The 21,369-nt window shown below is 37.5% G+C and overlaps 1 protein-coding gene across 1 annotated transcript in view; it reads right to left on the bottom strand.

The window, feature by feature from the left end:
- The window catches only part of ADCY8 (adenylate cyclase 8 (brain)), a 146,848-nt gene that overhangs the window by 12,545 nt on the left and 112,934 nt on the right, over positions 1-21,369 (bottom strand). Inside the window, exons 11-16 of the mRNA XM_010002280.1 lie at positions 18,003-18,204; positions 14,207-14,296; positions 12,562-12,734; positions 9,286-9,367; positions 3,764-3,922; positions 415-561 (exon numbers count right to left, since the gene is read on the bottom strand). Coding sequence (XP_010000582.1) covers positions 415-561; positions 3,764-3,922; positions 9,286-9,367; positions 12,562-12,734; positions 14,207-14,296; positions 18,003-18,204 — 853 coding nt within the window. The remainder of the gene's footprint in view (positions 1-414; positions 562-3,763; positions 3,923-9,285; positions 9,368-12,561; positions 12,735-14,206; positions 14,297-18,002; positions 18,205-21,369) is intronic.

A 21,369-nucleotide genomic window follows, 5' to 3' on the forward strand; every position in this document is an offset into this window, starting at 1 on the left:
TACCTTTAATATTCCTTGAGTCTATTCAATCAATGTCTTAAAAAAAAACTTCATCTGTTTGAATTTAGTGCACTGCTTTCCAAAACTGTTACTGATATCTTCATCTTTCTTTCTTCTACAGAATGAATGCACTTTCTACTTCTAGATACACTGGAGCAGACTGTGGGTTTTTTTATGCATGTTAATGCTCAAGTAACTATTGATTTCAGTCTCTACCTCACTAGGTCATTCAGACCCCAATTTGGCAAGACAAAGGGCAAAAAAACAAAGCAGACAATGGCAGTTGGAGTTAACAAACCCAGACAATTATTGGAAGCAGAATAGTTACTAAATGTGATAATTAAGAATGACATCTTTAGTTTTTGAGAACTCATTGTTTAAGCACTATTGGATTTCTCTAGTAGCTGGTATTACCTCATCAAAGTCTGCAATGATTTCATTCAGCAGGCGCAGACACTCTACTCCTTGGTTATTCATCTCGGTCTGGGAATAGAAGTCAGCAAATCCAGGAATAGAAGCAAACATCACACCAACAGCATCATAAGACTGAGAGTATAATTCCTAAAAGAGCAATGAAGAATAATGAGTTGAAATGGCAATGCAGAGAAGAGAATGTAATCAGCTGCAATTAAAACAGGTTCCTTATTTTTTTTCCATGCTTAATAACTTAATAACTGAAGTTAGCATTAGTGTATGAAGCGTCAGCCAAGTTCAACAGCAGGAGGCTGACAGCTCTCACATTTTTATTAAGGATTATATGCAGGGTTTGCCCTTTCTCTGAAAGCCTGTTCTTTCTGATTCTGAGATCAAGAGGCTACACCAGCAAAAATGAAATAGATTTATTATTATTATTATTAATTAACCTATTGTTATATAACAGTAATAATAATATTAATAATAATAATTAATAATATGTGAAACCATTTGAAGAAAGGATTCATTTGCAAGTATGAATACCAGAAAATCAAACGCTGCTAGGCAAGTAAAAGGAACCTAATATTTGTTATTTATTGTTGTTTAAATCTTTCTCATAAGTATTTACAGTTGACAATATACTGCTAAATTTGTTTATTAACAGGGATCATATGGGACCATTTAAAATGTCTAATATGTCCTCTTTGTAATGACTCTTCTCAGCACATTTTCAAGCGGATAATTTATACATCACACCACGGCAGCTCTTTACAAGAGTGTTTATTCATAGGTTTTCAGAGAGCCCTTACTCTGTGGTAAACTGTTGTTCTCCTAAGGTGACTATAGAGCCATTTTGTTGCCTGGCTTTGGGAGAGGTTTCTGCTATTAGGTTTTGGAAGGAGGGAGAACCAGAAGTGAGGGTGCTAATGGAGTTATGGGGGACAGAAAGCAGCTTGTAAGTAATTTGGCACAGGAGGCTACTAGGATGAACAGTGCCTGAGGATAAACTTCCCCTCTGATATTCATATAATTCACTTAGGTGAATGATAGATTTATTATGAATGGGTTCTTGCCATTATATACGTAAAAATGTGGTACTTTCTTCTCTGAGCCCTAACAAATTTTCAGGAACAAAATTAATTTCAACTTCAAAAATGCTAAGGATGTAGGTCCCCAACAACTTCTGTTTTTTCTATTGGGAAACTTCTGGTAGTTTGCAAGGACACTGCAAAGCTTTGGTTGAGAAAAAACAGGATTTATTCCCTTCCTGCCCTTACACTTTTTTTCACTGAAGGACACCTGTAGGATCATGGAAGCCATACTTTAAGGACATTTCATAGGTATAGAAAAAAGTAATACACATTAGATTGTGGATACTTATGGAAAACTAGACAATAAGTGCGAGGAGAAGCATATATATACTCATGCACAATCTTTCTTCAGTTTGTTAAGATAGAAAACAACTGGCTGAGCCTTCAGCTGTTCAGTTTTTCTATTTTTGGTAAGACCCTCAAGACAGAAATAATACATCCATGAGAAAGTACTTACAGTACACATTTTGGAATTCATTTTTTGAGAGCAGAGAAATTAACTTAATGGCCAGACATGAACTGCAGGATTGATTGTACTGAAATCTGGTAGATGTTGCAGCCAGCAGCCTCGTGCATAAATCATCCCCAAGTATAGTCACCCAGGAAATTGCCTTACAAAAAGCAGGGGTGGTAGAATTGAATTCAGTGGCAAATTATTGAAGCATCAACAGTGATCCATGGGGCATCTGTTTGCTTTTGAAGACTACTATGCATGCAAGTGTATGCAAATGAATGTGTAAGGGAGGACACGTTTTCCCTGAAAATCCATAATGCAGATTGGCCAGAACACATTCATAGTTAGCATGAGGGTCTGTTCCATTTCAAATGAAGAATTTTAACCAGGTTACTTTCACACACACATTTTCTTATGTGCAGAGCAGTGGTTTTATGGCAGTTTAATACCAATGGAGTGCCAAATTTCTCAAGAGGCTGATTTCTAAAATGGTGCTATTAAAAATCACACTTTCAGAACATAATGATTCCTCATTGTGCTGACTAATTCATCTGGCTGCATCTATTTCCAAAATGTACAACCAGAAAAGGGTAGCTTTGATTCCTTTTTGCTGCACCATCAATAGATATGTCAGTGCTGGCAACCTGAATCTTGCAACATTTGTCACATTTTCATTCCAGTTTGATCATACAATAGCCTTTATTCACAGATAATATTAGAATATACATTTGCCTTATTTCTGATAAGGAGTAAGTGACTTACTACTGTCTCCAGAAGCAAATGCTGCACTTTTCTTTATCCCTTCAGGAACATGTCTTCATATTCTGTCTTAAGAGTATCCAGAAACTCCATCATCAAGATTTTCTTTGTGTACTGTGCTCTTCAGGAACACAGCCATACACTGTGTTTCTGAAATGGGTATTATGTTAACTGCCAAAAAGAGGCAATTCAGGGGCAATATGAAATGGCAAAATGGGTCTGAAGATGCAAGAGGCTTGGGTCTCTTGCAGCCTGCTGCACAAATTCCTTCTGCAATAACTGACAGGGCTGTAATAATACCTCTGCAACACTAGGCTTTCTTAAGGTTGCACAGGCATTCTGTTAAATCTGAGTAACTTTTAAGAATACTGGATTTTGAATAGACTTATAGCTTGGAAGGAACCTCTGAAGGCCATCTAATATATTATGCACTCAAACCAGGGCCAACTAAGTCAAGTATCTCATGACCTTATTCTGTTGAGGACTGAATATCTTCAAGACTGAAGATTTCACAACCTTTCTGAGACCTGATTCAATGACCAATTTCTCAGGGATTTTTTTCCCCCTTGTATTTAACTGGGATTTTTCTTCCTGCAATGCACGTCATTGTCTCTTGTCCTTCTACTTGCACACTGGAAAAAAAGTTTGACTCTGTCTTCTCTATAAAAATCTATTAGGTAGTTGAAGACAATTATTAGATCTTTTTCCACCCTTTTCCTCTCAGGTTGAATGAACCCAGCTCTCTCATCCTCTCCTCATTTGTCATGTGCCTCTAATCATCTTGGTAGCCCTGCACTGGACTTGATGTAGTAGGTTCATGTGTCTTATACTGGTGAGCCTCAACCTGGAAATGCCACTCCAGATGGGGGCCTGTAAGTGCAGAACCCTTTACTTTAAAACATGTTTGTTTTTTAACCTGGATCAGATACCAAATATTTGCAGTATTTGTGTAATGAAACCTATCGAGAACTAAGTTCTAACAATATCCTAAAAGAACTGCTTTTGCTAATTAGACAAAAGTATCAGAAGTAAACCCATTACATACTTCATTATCCCGATCCTTCTCCAGGAAATGACGGGCAACGTGACTGGGTAAAATATTTCGTAGCATATTTTCATTGTGCTCCCTTAACTCCTTCATTTCATTGATTTCTTCTTTTGCTTGAACACGCCACAGAAAATCCAGCCTTGCTGTGTATTCAAGCTGTAGTTCCAGAAAGAAAAAAAAAAAAAAAAAGGCAAAAATAAGACCTGACAAGACAAGAGCAGATGATGTATTGTTGCCCTGGCAGGCTCCTCTTGCCATGTAACCCCCTTCAGTGCTGCTGAAGGTCTTTATCAGAAAAAAAAAAATTCTCTCTTAATCTAGTGAGTGAGTGAGTGTCTGGAAGGAAATTTGGGCAAAATATTTGTCATATGGTTGCTGTGGTCAGTGGTGAGAAAATGTCACAAAATTATTTTCCTTTTAAAAACCTCTATTAGGTAATGGAGTCAGACAGGAGATAATGTGTTGAAAGATATTGGTATTGGTTTGACAGAAATATGTTCCCCTTTTTACATGTTTTTTCATATGAAATGGGTTTGATAGAAAAATAGCACAAGGGTGACTCTAAGCACTTTCCAGGGCCTGGTAGTTTACTTCTCAAGGATGAACATCTTTCAGCAAAACTATATATAACAGACCAACACACTCCCAAAGAAGACTGTCCAATCTGTGGCCCCAAAATCAGGTATTTCTACTGTTGGGAGACACAGCTGTTTACAATTTAAGATAGTGAAAAATAAGGTATTTGATAGCCCCTTGAATACTCTGTCCCTGATGTATTGTGGATCCAGGATCCGCAGCCACAGTTCAGCATGTGTGCAGTGGCAGTGCCTGGCATCCTCTGTGACCAATCCCAGGTAAATGGTTTCAGTGCTGCATGTCTACAGAATAAAGGAGATTCCTGCACAGCACAACTTAAATCTATTGTGCACTTTTGTATTTATGTATTTAAATGCATACTCATATATACATAAAAGACAGCTGTCTGCTGGTGTGGAACTTGTCAAAACATCATGTTCTTTGCCTGAAAGTCCCAAGTGTCAGCACACGGACAAGACCAAACACTGCCAGAATTTTTGGGTGCATTATATTGATGAAGAGTTTTACTCTGATTTTAAGGCAGGTGATACTTAGCTGGCACAAGGGGTGACTTTTTAAAGCTATGGCCTTATAGAAAATTATGGAAATACATCTTTGTGCAGTAAACTTCAAGAAAAAATATATTGTAAGGCTTGAGATGCTCTGACCAGAAGTAATCATCAATCTCCCAGCAGTGAAGTGTATAATACCAGCAAATGAGTGCATTTTAAATCTGGGAGAGACATCAGGTGGCTTGACTAGAGGTTCTGGAAGTGGTTGGGGTAAAATTCACCTACAAAGCTGAAGGAAAGAACAAGCCTGGAGTGGGTGGGAGTGACTCTAAGGGGGTTCAGGAATAGGTTAGTGACTCATTCACATTTTTGTCACCAGCAGTGACCAGTGGCAAACTGTTCAGGAGAAAATGCAAAGCACTTTGCAAGGGGGCTTGCAAGCTGACTGTGCTCCAGGGAGTTTCTTTCTGAAAAACTGAAAGTGAACGTGGCTAGGTATAAACTTCCAAAGCTTGTATGCATTTTAAAAGTGCTTTACTTGCCCTCTGGATGTTATTACCACCTTTATAAACAATTAATCTCTGTTCTAGTTGTAATATTTTGATCTTCCATCATGCAACTATTAATTTCCTAAATTAATTGCACAAATACCTGTCAGGAAAAAGTATTTTTAATTTTTTCCCCAACATTTTTCTGTTTCTTTCCTCCTTCCTTTTGTTCCAGAAGACAGAGCCCATACCAGATCATAACTGACTTATCTCCGTCAGCTGACTGAGAATGCAACACTGACTATAACTTTGCATGCAGTTCTAAAAGCCTTTTACAGATTGGTTTGGAGCAGGGCTGCTGGTGGATTCTGAGTTCTTTGATGTTTCACATATTTAATGGCACTATAATAAGAGCTTTGCAAAAAAATGTTGTACAGTTTTTTGACAGTAGATTTTTTATGTTGCTGTACATGAAAATTTCACATCTCTAAATCTAGCTCAGAATAGCAGCAGCTGATCTTTACATTTTAGATAACATCATTCTGGTTCTTTATAATCATATTATGACCGAAATATTTTTCTTGCACCATCAATAGACAGCTGAGATAACTCTGTCAGTTCAGAGATAAAAGGATGTGTTATGTATGAGGTCTGAAAATGGAAAATGTTAAAAAGATGCTTTGCTGAGTTCTGATATTTGTTAAAGCTAGCAAAATTATAAGTTTGAGTTTTGGATTTATTTTTTTGATTGTGTAAAGAAATATTCCTGGGCACAGTGTGCCAAAAAAAAATGACTGCCTGCAACACTCATCTTGAAATGTCCAGGTTTTCTTGGCCTGAGATGTAGCTCTGTGAAACACCCCTAATTCCAATAGTGATGGAAGAAAATAGAGATGATGTACTGCATGGAAAGCCTAACATTACCTATGTTACGTAATGTTGTCCTTCCTCTCCTTTTCCCTTTCAACTGGAATACTGTCCTCTTTGCATTTCCTCATTCCTCACCTTTTTCTCAAGCAAGAAGAAGGTTCAGGGAGTCATACTTGTTGCAGATAAATTGCTGTGTAGGGATGTCTGTCCTTCCACCTCTCCTGACACCCAGAGGTTATTAGGTACACAGCTGTCCATGCTGCCCTGTCAAAGCTCAAGGCTTCTTTTGTACCAGAGGGCCCCAGAAGCAGAGAAGCAAATCAGTCAGTCCGTCATATCTTGCCTACACCGGAACACTCATCTGCTGTAGTTAATATCTCCACTCAGATCTACAGTCCAAAAGAAAACAGAGGGAATTTTGCCCTCTGTTTTATAAGGCCTCTTTTAAGGTCTAATTGAGGTGGGGGAAGGACTGAGTCTGCTGTGGGCAGTTTTATTCTCTCTTTGCAAATGCAAATGCAAAACCTTCCCTTTTAAAGCCATAGCAGAAGGTTTCACTGAAGGTTAACAGGCTAGTTACATGGTGTATTTTCACTAGAGATGTATTTGTGGTGAAGAAGACCATAGATGGCATTTATGTATTTTCATAAATATTTAAGGGATAGCTTATGTTAATACAAAATGCTCTACTTAACTCATTAAAAAGATAAAGCAGTAAGTGAAAACATTTTACAAGAGAAAATTTTACAATTCTAGCCTCAAAATTATCCACAACTCTTCTGCCATGTACTTTTCCTCAAGTTTAATTTGCAGAAATGCTGCTGTAAAATACGTATTAGTCATGTTAAAAAGATGTTCTTCTAGATTAAACTGCATTTCTAACAGATATTTAGCCTGTTTAGCCTGATGTCATGTAACAGTAACACAACTTCTTTTAATTATGTGTTTAGCACGAGAGACCCTTGGGATTTATTGGCTGAAGTACAGGGAAGATTTCAAGAAAGCTCTGGTCTGATTAGAAAGACCTACACAACTTTTTATTGAAATGAATGTAAAATCCTGGGTGCAAAAGTGGAGATTAACTTCAAATGACAATGGATAAAGAAAAATAATAGAGTCATAGAATGTCAGGTTGGAAGGGATCTCAAGGATCATGCAGTCCAAACTTTCTAGGGAAGAACATGGTTTAGACAAGATGACCCAGCAGTAGTTAGTTCAGAAATTAAAAGTCCGTATCTTGCAAAAGTCATATATTTTTTTAACGTTTTTGTGTTTGTGTTTTTTTTTTTTTTAAATCCACCTTGAACAAATCAATTTTTAAGCTATTCTACTTCAGAATAGTTCAGCAGCTTGTGAGAAGCAAAGTTTTCCTGACAGCTTACTGTGCTCCTCATCATTTCAGATGATTGAAGTGATGTTCATTGTGCTCTGGACAAAATTTCAATGTATATTTTTAGTTTGCATTTATACGGAGGTTTTTAGGTTAACAGTGAAATAGGAAATTAAAGTGCAAGGAAATATTTCTGGGCATTGCAATTGATAGAGTGGTCCTATTCATTGTTTGGGAGAACACGATGGAGTGAGCACATCTTAAGGGCTGTTTCCAAGGGTGCTTTGAGTGTAGCCACTCTAGTTTGTGGAACAAAGAAGATTAATAGAATGGAAAAAGACTGTGTTGTGCTAACAGGTCTCTGGTCTGGAAAATACTCTTAAACACCCCAGATCAGGCTTATGTAGAAGACAGGCACTAACACTTGGAACCATAAACCTGAAGAATATTGCCTGCATCCTGCCTAATCCTTGCTCTCTTTTAGTGTTTTCTTTCTTAGTACTTGCTCTCACTTCATAAAATTCCCAACATTTATATTTGTATCTTTGCATATGTTAAGATTAATAGGGAATATCATAAGACTTATCACAAATCTGGGATGTTCAGGTCTTATTTGTTGCATATTTTTCCTAAATAAGCTTTATGTCTGGATGCCAAAGTACATGATTTCCCCTCAAATTTAAATCTGGGCACAAAGTGCATTTTGTTCCTTTCTTCACCTACTTACTCATTTCTCATTTCCTCAAAAAGAAGATAAAAAGGAAGCAAATTACTAGAATATTTAGGTCTTGCCTTCATTTTGCTCTCTTATGGAAGGAATGGAACCTTCAGTAGGCCTAATGCTGCCCAATGCTCTTGAAGGGAAAACCTTTAAGAAAGCTGGACATCCAAGACAATGTCTAAAGGCAACTGTGGCTCCTGCTTCCTGTAATGCAGTGGTTCTGGTTGTCTTTAAGTGAACAGAAGCTGCCTAATGTCAGCATGCGTGACATGCAGCAGCCTAGAGGTTGTCAAGCATAAGAGATGTGGAGAAAACACCTTGCTTTAGGTGGCTATTTCTTGTTTTTCTTGCATTTTCTTGTTTTAAATTTGAATTTGCCATACTTCACTCTCCCTGTGCACTGTGAACAGATTCTTGAAATACCTGGTTTCTCAATTCTTCCTCAAGGATATCAGTCTTAAAAGTTCTGAAACCCCAAAATCCTGGTTATGATCTAGGTCCATGAAATAATTCTTGCAAGTGGTCAGTGACCCAAAGAAGTTAGTTTTGGTGCTTAACAGCAATTTTTCCTCATTTCCTCAAATCTGATGTTTTCCCTCTATGAGCACACTAGACTATTTCATGGGTGTTTTATTATTTATCATTTGTTATTCCCTCTTTTTTTTTTTTTTTTTTTTTTTTTTTGGTTATATGTCTACTCAAGAGCACTGACGCAGTCAGGAGCCACTGGAATTGCACATGTACCTAAGATAAATGAAGTCACATTTGGTCCTTCAATTTATATCAGCAAATTCAATATAGCTTGAGTATTGCTGAATATAATATAGCACATGTTCTTTAAGAATGCTAGGCAGTGTCAGATGTGGGCTTTCTTTAATCAGATTCTGCATATGGTTTATTAAATTGTTAAAGGTCACATGCTCAAGTGGATAAAAAGGCAGTTGGTATTTTGAAAGTAATTATTGTCACATCCTGCAATTGCAAGAGATATAGGGAATGGTTAAAGCAAATGTTTGCATTACCTGTTGACCGTGATAAAAGACAGCTAAAAGGAACATTGCCATCAGGAGTAAAGATGCCTCCTTTGTACCCAGGAAGTCTGTGCTGGAAAAAAGAAAGCCAACAAAATACAATACAGTTATTGATTTGTCAGTGTTGTAACTGTTCAGAAGTTTCATTTTATGATGCACCTTGGTACTGTTTTTCTTTAAAAAATTCCCTGTATTAAAAATTCTAACTTAGTGATAATTAGTTCAGGAGAACAGGAGTGTAATAACAGTGCTCACTGTTTGGAGACAAATTTATTAAATAACTAATTGTAGTCTACAGTAGGTACACAGAGGTTGATAATCTTTCTCTTTCACATGTGATACGCAAGCTGTGTGTCAGTCATTTTCTTTTCCTGAAAGAAAGAGGAGCTTGGTAAACAACCAGGAACATCACAGCCCTGCAGAGTGCAGGGGTGGGGTCTGGTTGGAGTAAAGTTGAGGCTGGAGCTGGGAAAGGGAAACTTCCAGATTGTCAAATTAAAAGCCCAGTGAATAGGCCTAGAGGTAAAAGATGGACCCAAAACAGTTGCTGAAAGGTAAACATCCCCATATTGTGAGAGAGCTTTGGAGATAACAGGTGAGTTAGGGAAGGAATGATGAATCTAAGGAGAATTTAATAAAATAGCAACAAGTAATTAGGACTAGTATTACTGAATCGCAAAGAGGAGTGCAGAGAAGAAATGTTTGCCTATGACAGGAGAAGTAAAAGAAAGTCCTGCAAACAGTGGAGAAGCAATGAAGATGAGCCCAGAAGGTACTGGCCGTATGAAATCTGCTGTGTGAAATCTCTTGAGTTGCCGTATGTGGAGCATGCAGGAATTTTGACAAAGTAAGGTGAAAGGGGGCCAGAGCAGGTAAAAGGGGTTTAAAATCTGAGACAAAATTACAGTTATGTGCAAAGATGACAAAACTGAAGAAACTCAGGATCTCTGTAATATCAGGCAGTTTTAAAAAGTCAGAAACAAACAAGTTGGGAACAGTTAGGGGAAAACTTATAGTAAAACAAAAGGGACAAAGTACGAAATTTGGAGGTGAATCAAACACGAATACTTGGAAATTATCTTGTTGAAGGGAGATGAAGAAAAATAAGAAAATAGTTAAGAAGTGCTTAGGGCTTAAAGTTGTGAAAAAAAGTTAATAAAGGAGTATACAAGGAGTGGAAGTTGGAAGAGATTTTGGGACAATCTTCTATCTACCTTCAGATCTAAGAATAAGGCAAATTCAGGACCTTGAATCAATTTTCTGTAGTAAATTTGAAAAAAAAAAAAAAAGAAATATTTGTCAGTGGAGGATTCCTACGATAGAGGAATTAGAGAGAGAACGAGATAGAACTTGATGGAGATGAAACAAAAAAGGAAACTTTCTTGTGAGACAGGTAAGTGAACTGACTTTGTGGGCCTAGTGAAGAGTTTACTGTAAGGAAATGCATCACTATAGGATGAGTTCAGTATAGATCAAAAGTCAGACAGGAAATATCTTTTTCATCTGCAAATATTCCAGTTTTTCCTATTTTGAAGTTCTCTGAAATACAACCTCCCAAAGATTTTGTTCCTGAAGAGGCAAGGCTAAAGGCAGCAGCCTCAAAAGTCTTGGTTATGCACTCATCTGTTATTTTATACTGTGGTAATGTAACTATAGCCACAAATATATGAGCTAGGTGAGTTTTGTAGGGACTTGTGAAACCTTTCATTCAACTGATTTGTATAGCTAAGAGAACACATATATTTCTTGTCACACAGCTTTTGAACTTCATGCTCCCTAATGTCAGAATTGAAGTTCAGGTTCTTGTCCTGAGTGTGGAGCATCTCAGCTGAGTTCCCTATGTCCTGGACTGTTGGCCACTCCAGAGGATATTCCTGGCTCTTTCTTCCTCTTCTGTGATAAAAGCCACTGGAGAGTTTCAGTGACACAGGGAATGAAAACTGCTCTGAATTCTTAAAGATTTTCACACAAAGGAGAATTTTTCTTTGCTGTGCTTGATTATTAACAAAAATTAAAGACAGTGATCATGATTTCCACTTGAGTTGCTTAGTCAAACTGTTGCTTACTACCATGTAAGATTTGCAGTATTTGCTGAGCTTTGCTGTGGATATGCTATATGACCTGTGAATATACTATATAACTTATCATTAGTCTGTAGGAGCATAATTAGCATTACGAAAAGGAATAGCTTCCCAAATATTCACCACCTTCCTACCATCAGAAGCCAGAAAGGAAATATATGCATGCAGAGCCTCACTATGCGTAAAGGTGCAGCTGTTGTGGGAACTACCTGCACTGTAAATCCATGTTTTTCTGTCATTCTGAGGATCTTCACCTGGCATATACTTCCAAGCACAGGAAACTGCAATACTAAATTTATCAAAGTATTAAAGACTGAAGCAGTGTTTTTCTGAATGAGCTACTTTACTGCTGCTCTGGATTCTGTTACTGCAACACTTGATGCTCCTCTGACTCTGCAAATTACTGTGGCTCTTCTGTCCTCTTCAACTCCTCTTACTGGGGCCAGCTGTTGTGAGAACTACCTGCATTGTAAATCCATGTTTTTCTGTCATTCTGAGCATCTTCACCTGGCATACACTTGCAAGCACAGGAAACTGCAATACTAAATTTATCAAAGTATTAAAGACTGAAGCAGTGTTTTTCTGAATGAGCTACTTTACTGCTGCTCTGGATTCTGTTACTGCAACACTTGATGCTCCTCTGACTCTGCAAATTACTGTGGCTCTTCTGTCCTCTTCAACTCCTCTTACTGGGGAGAGTGGGAGGAGAAATCTGTCATTCAAATGCACTCCTACAAAACGAGATCCTCCCTGTATTCCTTATATCTTTCACAGCTACATGTTATAGTTTGAAATGTATACAATTAAAACTTACTCCCTAAAAAATAAGTTATTCATTCCTGTTTTCTTAAATTGAGGTGAGTTTCAATCAGTACCTCTGGAGTTTTCAAGAACAGAAGCAACCAATGTATATGCACTGTCATAATATTTTTAGGAACGTCAATAGACTATAGGAGACATGAGAGCTAAACTCTGCTTGATATTTAAATGTCTGCATGAAAGGAGCATTTTAATAAAAAAGACCTGAGAAAAAATCACATTATACTTCTTTTTTCAATTAGTCATTGAGTTGTGCAACCGTCACTCCATACTTAACTGTGGTGCTATCTGATATGCATATACCCTGGCAAGACTTGTCCCATTACTTCGCTAAAAGCCATTCCTAAAGGCAGCTGTGAATACTTACTCTCCATTGTGGTTAAAGTTGTCATATTGCAGAAAAAGGGAAGCATAAATGGTTTCAGTCAGCAGCGAATAGATCGCAATCATGATGAGAAGTACCGCCAGCTTCAGGACAGAGTTGAGACGAAGGAAGACTGCACAAGTCACCATTGCCAGCACCCCAGTGAAGACAAAGTACTGAATAGTAAACATCGGTGGTTACTTTCAGTGATCAGTGACTACATAGTCACTGTATAAATATCTACATAAATGATCAAGTAATCAAAAGCACAAAAAATGTTGTGCTGGATTTCAGTTCTCAGGGTACAGGACATTTTGAAAACAAGGCTTTTGCCAAAATAGAACAAGAAATTACAAATTCTTTATTTTGCATGGCACCTCCCTCTTAGCACTTATTCCCTTCTGAGACCTTATAGAATTTCACTGTATTGGAAGAGAAAGGGCAACTGCTGGTGAAAAGAGGAATAGGTGAGATGCTGCATGTAATAGTTTGCTAATGAAAACTCAACTGAGAGAAAATAATTTATGTTCCTTTGGATTCTGAACTTCCACGAGACCTATATTAATCAGTACTACGGAATCATGTTCCTGACTTGCTGTTGTTTCCAATGTTGCCTGAGGAAAAGATAAAGCCACAGGTTTGAGGTGGGGATTTCTTGTTTGATTTTTGAGGGTTTGTTTGTTTGTTTGGTTTGGTTTTTTGGGGGTTTTTTTGTGGTTGGTTGGTTTGGTTTTTTTGGGGTTTTTTTGTGTTTTGTTTTTTCTTTGTTTTAATTTTAAATATTTCAGGTCCAGCTTAGTTACATTACTCTCTTAAATTGTGTTGCCTGGAAGTTTTATTCGTATCTCATTTTCTGTGCCTTCATTGTCTCATTTTTCTCAATGATTAGTCATCTGTCAAATGCAATCCATGCAACTGATACCAGATACAGAGAGAGAATCATGGCCATGAGCCATTCCAATTTAAAACAGCAACATCAACACCCACAGTCCAAATGTAGTTTAAATTAACTCCTATCATACAGCTTCAGGACAGATAGTATTCCTTTTCTGAGTACAGTTTTTCTTCAGTACAGTTCCTCTGTAGGAAAGTCTGCATCCCTGCAATTTGCATCCCTGCAATTTATGGCATCCTGCTGGCACTATCGTGACACTGGCTGAGGACTTTCTAAGCAACATAGTTCTTTTATCTGCACATGACCATCACATTGATTTTGCTGCCTGCTTGCTCATCACAGAGAGGATTTTTTTTTGCCTCAAGTGCAACTTTTAACTGCAGCAGAATCTCTTCTGGGTTTGCTATGTAGGAAGTAATAATCTCCCATCGCATTCATATGAATTAAATAATGTGTTTTACGACAATAGGTTCATTGAATCATTGCTGGATGTGTTTCCAGCATAAAGGTTCTGCATGAAGTTCAAAGGTTGAAACTTGGCTTTAGTGCCCCATTACACCATAAGATTAAACCCTTCTGTGACCTGCCTCTGCTTTTTCTATCAGCATATGGATAGATGCAGAAGTTCAGCTTCACAGCATTGTTGAGTCACTGGACTTCACGACCAGGACACAGGGCATTGATTCTAGGTAGTGGTTGCCATGTAACCTTTGTGGATCTCTGCCTCAGATTAAAAAATTCCCTCAGGAATACCTCAGGGTAGGAACAGATGTCCGTGAAAGATGCAGATGAATTGAACGTCTGGTTCTTCAGGGCCACTGGTTTGTCAAAATCACACCATAGCTGTGAAGAAAGAGGAAAACTAAATTAGGGCTATTTAAACCGGGTCTATGTTGTGCACTGGTGAGTAAGTGCTTTAGTGGCTGGGTTCAGAGATGGACCTGCTGCTCTCCATGCCAACTCCCTTACTAGCACCAAGGACTAACTAAACGGACAGTAAGGAGACATACTGTGGAGATGAAATGGAAAGGAGGGAGCTATTCACACTACAGACATTCAGCATCTGAATAGCCTTCCTATGTTCTCTTGTTGCCAAGGGGAAGGATGAGCTCCCCTGGAGGTTTCAGAGGACTGCTATAGAGCTCTTAAAAATTACCCTCTCAAATTTTTTATACTCTACTATAAACTATAGAGAAAAATACATAATTAGGAACATAAAATCAGGCTGCATGTGTGTATTTGTCAGCAACCGTATTTTTTTTTCTGCTACATTGCTATGAACAGTGCTATACTTCTAGATGTGGGACAAAATCCCATGGCATTGCGCAAAATTGGCTCATGCCAAAGCATAGTGATAGGCTCAAAGCTGCAACTATGATGTCTAGAATAGAAGGGAATGAAAATTCATTCATGACACAATGGTTCTAAGAATTTAATACTGCCTTTTGCTGTTATGATCTGCTTTCATTTTAATGGTATTTCAAACCAACTGTACTACATAAAACAAAACAGCAGTGTTGAGTTGCAACACATCATGGTCTTAGAACACAGGAAAAAATCATTAATATTTTCATGATTTAACAGTTAAAGCAGATGGAGTCTCCTGTTACATATACATTAATCCAATCTGGATGTTTATATTAGGTCATTTCATCAACCTGGTAAGTACCAGCTATTTCCCCTGTCTTTCTTTCCAACAGAGTTAAAGAGTTTGCTTAATGAGGCCCATTTTCTTATAATTAAATTCTGATTAATTTTTATCTTGGAACTCTCTTGTTTGTTCTTTCAGCAATTGATTCAGCTCTGCAATGCAGCAACATTTTTTAGATAGTCTGTGCAGTCCTCTGTGACAACAGAGAGTTAATGGTAATTCTTGCACATTTCTGAGGTGTACAGCACCTCTCTGCAGGGCAAACTGCCCTGAGAAACACTCTGGGTGTCTTGTAAAAAGACATTTGGGATCAGAAACTTTATTCTAATTTTATATCAATAAAGATGCACTTGATGTAAAGAACCAAAATTTGCCCCCCTGGTGGAACCAAAGGCTTAGGGCTCTCATCAAAAAGCATCTGAATCTCAGCACCTATCCCAGCTGAGTGGATTTGAAATTAGTGGGTGCACACAACTGCAGGGCTGAGCTGCATTACCAGCTCTAATATGCATGCAGATCCCTCCTGAGTAAAGAATTGTTATGGCAGAATTTTGACATAGAAAATAATGAAGCTATATGAATATTGTGATTTCTTGCAAAGCCTGGGACTCAGTGACTCAAGTCATTGCATTTCTAAATACATGACAATAACTATAACTGTTTACTGATTTATAGAAGCCCAATGTTAAGACAGTAAAATGATTGAATCTTAAAAATAGTCCACAAGTTGGGGAAATCTTGTTATTATCATATCCACAGCAATTTGGGTATGGATAGCCCTTTGGAGGTCATGTTGTTTCAAAAGTAATATTAATTCTAGTAAAATCTGTCCTGACAAATATTTGTTCAACATTATTTTTAAAACTCTAAATTCTACAACATTCCTTAGTGATCTGTATTATAATCATAGAACAGTTTTGGTTGGAAAGGACCTCAAAAAACATCTAGTGCACCCCCCTGCATGGGCAGGGACATCTCCTACTAGATCAGATTCCTCAGAGCTCCATCCAATGTGGTCTTGAACACTTCCAGGGATGGGGCTTCCACAGCTTCCCTCGGCCACCTGCTCCAGTGTCTCACCACACTTAAGTATTTCTTCCTAATGTCTAACCTACATCTCACCTCTTCCAGCTTAAAACCATTACCCCTTGTCCTAGTACTACATGTCCTTGTAAAAAGTCCCTCCCCAGCTTTCCTGTAGCCCCTCCAAGTACTGGAAGGCTACATCAAGGTCTCCCTGGAGCCTTCCCTTCTCCAGGCTGAACAACCCCAACTGTCTCAGCCTGTCTTCGTAGGAGACGTGCTCCAGCCCTTTGATCATCTTCATGGCCCTCCTCTGGACTCTCTCCAAGGTGTACTACTGTCCTTATCTTCAGGAAGTTTTCAGCCCTATTTAACTTCCTATAAATTGCTGTATTCATATTTTCTCTGTAAGGACAGCAATCAGTGGCAACATTCTTCTTTCTCCAACTAACTCTCCTATCAGTGCCTGCTCAGTATCACCAAGTCATAGCATACTGGCAGCCTGAATTCAGTCACGGAGGAATGACAGCAATAGAATGTAATAAAATCTCATGTATGTTAGCAATGGATAATGCAGACTCTTGTATTATCGGACTTCAGTATACTTACTGCAATGAAATAATTAATAACAATAATAATAATAATACAGGATAATTATTGTTGCTGTCATGTTGCTACAGTTGCTATTGCTGTTACTGTCACTAAATGCTTTCTTGGGCTCATCTAGAAGGAAACAAATACTTAGAAAGTTCAGATGAGAAAGCACTGCTTCAGCCACAGCCAAAACGTGCCCTACCCTTTAGAAAGGGCACCTAACTACATCCCCTCACTTATTCTTGTTTCAGGCTTCAGCACCTGACAGGTTGTTTGGCATGATAATCTGCCTAATTCATGCAAAACTGTCTCATATTTCTGAAGACATCCAGATAATAAAGAATCTGTTGTTTGTGTATTTGTTTTACACATCTTAAAAAGAGCCCTGTGAGAAACTCTTTTGCCATGCAAAATTGTAGAAAGCCAGGCCCACAGTATGCAATTGCCAATATTTTTATCTAACTACAGGTGCTAAAAAAAAGCTCAGTGCATGCATTTCCTCACTAATATATATCAGATATATGATATAGGTATACTGATAATACAGTCATATTGATATATATCAGTATCTAAACTTAGTGGAGATGTGTATATTAGGAGCCCAGCCAGACTGAAATCCCTGTTTGGACAGTAGAGAAAAGAAAATCTCATTTTGGGGACCAATATGATAAAAATAAATCTTAGAGGATGCCTATTTTTCTGCACTGACTATAAGGAAAGCTGAGAGTGACTGTGCCCATAGTTTGAACTGAATCAGGGCCTAAGGGGTTTATCAAACCACTAAGTGAGCGAAACAATGTTTAGAATTTATACTTTTATTTTCACATGCTGAGATTACAGACTCAGCTTGACCTGCTCAGACTTTTCTTTTAAGATGTATTCTGGGTTTGTTGACACTTCTCATTTTAAAAAATAATCTAAATAATGGGGTAACTGTGAGATGAAGCAATTAATATCTATAAGCATTATTTGGATTAACAGTCTTTAAGGAAGAGTATCAGCATGTCATAAAATTACAAATGGTCTTCAAAGGGTAGATATATTGAACAGAAAGTAGAAAAAGTGGTTTAAAATATACTCATGAGGGAGAAATAATTAGATATTTAGGATGTACATATTTTGAGCACGGACTGAATTTCCTGAAGCTGTGGTACTTTGCCTTTTATATTTAGTTATCACAGCTGGCTCATAAACACATTAGTTAGCAAGTCCTGTAGCAAGTTTAATAATTCATAAATCATCTTTTCCTGTATAACAGTCCCTGGTTCCCTATAAGCTTACAATATTGATGATGGCTCCAAGAAAATTAATCAGAATGGATGCAAATATAATGACATTCCTGGCCAGGTAGGTCTCATTAATCCAGCAGCAAGTTTTCCGAAGCATTAAGGGTAAACATTTGTAATCCTCTGCTGTGGTGATTAGCACAAGAGCCGAGTGCAACATGATCAGAATGGAAAATTGAATGACCATTGGAATCACCCTGGAATGAAAGAAAAAGAAAACCCAACATTAAACTCCAACAAAATACCACTGTTAATAAAAAGAAATATATAAATAGCTAAGACTAGGAAACATCAGCTGTCGTAAATCTGAAACAATTAGTTTAGGAAAAAAACCCAGAGAAAGAAAAGATTTCTTCACATTCCATAGGTTTGCCATTGCTTCTTTTGGTTTCTTTCTAAGAAACTACTGTTAATTGTCAGTGCCTCTGTCTCTCTATACAGGTTCTGAGTAGTAAGAATGTCCCTTCTTTTGGAACTCAGTTGTCCCTTAAGCTTCTTTGACAGTAAATCTATTTAGCCTGTAGGATCCTGATGCCAGTTATGTACGAGCTGGTTCCCACTCTTTTAGGTTCATCTGGGGGCAGTTTAGGTGAGGATTATTTTGTATATAGCACAGGTGTGTGTGTATGTCTTGAACTCATACTGTATTGAGGATCACAGAATCTAAAGTGAGTGCAATATGTCAGGGTATAAGCCCAAGTCAGGGTATAATAAATACAGAAATGCAAGATTCGCCTCATTTTATTTAAGAGTGGGCCAAGTGCAGCTGGGAATCTCATTGGTTTCTAAAATAGCAAAATAGCTGATGTACTATTTTAATGGAAGTCCTTTATATGAAAAAGCAGATGAAAAGATATTCTGTGATTCAAAAAACATTTTGCATACACTTTAAATATTGTTCTTGCAAATGTGATCCTGAATCAAGTATTGTTAAGTGTGTATACAGAATAGACAGTTCAAGTCCTTTGAATAAATTGTTAAAACCTATTATTTCTTCAACTTTCATTGCATTTTTCTGAATTAATTCCTTTTTCTTGCTTAAATCTGGCACTTGAAGTCAATCAAGTAGCCAACATGATTGGGAAATGTGGTAAATTGTTTTACTTTGAGAACAAAGCACTCAGCACGTCACAAGGCAAGTTATTGTCCCTGTTTGTGCCAGTCATTGTCCTGTGTCTCTTTTCCCAAAGATCAAATGCACATTAAAAACAACTCCACTGCTCTTGCTAAACTCTTCCCTCTTCACTCTACTTTCACACTTCCTTTTTGTTGGAAAGGCAATGATTAAACTTGAGTCTTTGAATTAAGTAATTAAAATTTCTAATAACCTATTTGTAACAGTGCACTACAGTGATTTAATCATTATGTCTGACAGAAAAAAATCTTTGGAACTGGACTATCAGGGTGCTCCAGGGGGACTTCTGTACTTCCAGGTGCCTGACTGTCAGTGAGCTGCAACCTGCTCATTAAGATTTCTGCAAATGTATGGTTTTTTTTCTTATTGAAAAGGTGACGTTTCAGATTTTGTTACACATCATCTATCCCTCTTTGCCCAGGCTGCCGTGCTATTTGTATAGTTGTGCCCTACAGTATCAAGAATTTAAAGGATGCAAGGTGGAAACTGAAATGAAAACAATGTAACTTTTCTTTCCTCATTTTTCAGTATCTCAACCAGATCCAGTCCTTAAATCTGAATGAACTATGTCAACCTTTAAATGAGCAAATTTGGAACTCACACAAATCTGAATTCAGATCTGTGGTTTGAGCCTGTTAACTTTGAAAGTTTGACCATAAGTTAATAGTTGCAACCAAAGAGAAGAGGAAATTGCACTGAGGTAATGGCTGGAGAGGACACATGGACATAGCAAAAGAAGCTTGAAAATCAGTCTGTGGAAGCTGGTATTTCTTAGCTCTAGTCATGTCTGCAGCTGCTGGATAGAGTTCAAAATATTTGCACCAAGGAGATTCCAAAGATGCACTGGGTAGTTTATGTGAAAACTGGATAGGTCTTCCTCACAATACTTATGTTTGTAGAATATACCTTGAGAAAACAGGGTAAGTGAAAGTGTTTATGTTAAAACACGAATATGGGTTTTTTTGGAAAGAAGTGGACAAGTCAGAACACATGTTGAGAAATGTTGGTTCTGTTGAGGGAAAAGACAAACAGCATATGATGTACAGGTGTCAAACTGAAAGAGATTTAAGTGCAGGACTGTATTTCTGTCTGTTTTAGCCTGCTTAATTTTAAATATGATCTTTCACAAGAATGTTCTGATTTTTAATGCCCTAAATCAGCTCATAGAGATTCATACACATTAAGTTTGATGGTGTTTTAAGGACAATATATATGTAAACTTCCTTTCTGATTATCCAAACACACTTGCTGGCATAATGACTCTTTTAAAGTATCTGGACAGAATACCAAGTAATTTACTTCAAACTTTCTTCTCTGTCATCTGCTGAATTTAATTAAGCTAATCCAGAAATATGATCAAGGTACAAGATTTTGAAAACAGCATGCCAGCCACAGAACAATTTATAGTAATGCAGCTATGGTTTATATTACAACTCCCAGTCTCACAAACTCAAAATTAATGGAACCTGTAGTGTAGGAGTCATTATAGGATCATAGAATATTTTCAGTCCATAAAAGAAAATGGGTTAAACAGATAACAAGCAGAAAATGAGCCTGTAGTTAGCAGAGAGCTTTTATTTTGGAATATGCCTGAACTGCTACAAGTAAGATACATATGCATAAGATTATTATTATTTTTTTTTTTGTAGTACTAAATTATATTACAAAATGTTTCAAAATAAAATGTGAAAAATATACAAATGGAAGATCTGTTCCCTAACAAACTGAAATAAGATTAATTACACGTTAACTGAAGCTGAACCTCAGATTTCATCCTGTGTAACTAAAAGTTTTGTGGGAAGAGGCTCAGGACATGATGGAAAGTCCCAAGGCTGCCAACCAGACACATCATGCAGTGAGGCCTTGAAAGCAGCTTCTCTCTCTGGAAATACACGGAAAGCTAAGTGAGAGACAGTGAATAAAGAGAGGGAAAAGCTGGAGGATATGTTCATGGAGAACTAGTCAAGAAAGACTAGAGAGCTCCTTAAGACAGCTGTGTATTTTAGGTTGTGATTAATCTTACTGCACAGCTGTCTCTTACACTTATTGAGGTGGAAGGCACCTTGTGATCTATTGATTGACCTGTTCTCTAGTGGCTATACTTTGAACCCAAGATACAGACACTGACAGATAGTTATGTGGGAGTAATTCCTTTGATTTCCCAAACCACAGCAGTATTCTGCAATAGCCTTCTTGCTTTCCAAAGCCAAACAACTGAGATCCTCTT

This window comes from Chaetura pelagica, unplaced genomic scaffold (genome assembly GCF_000747805.2).
Source record: "Chaetura pelagica isolate M959 unplaced genomic scaffold, ChaPel_1.0 scaffold27, whole genome shotgun sequence".
In the NCBI taxonomy this organism is placed as follows: domain Eukaryota; kingdom Metazoa; phylum Chordata; class Aves; order Apodiformes; family Apodidae; genus Chaetura; species Chaetura pelagica.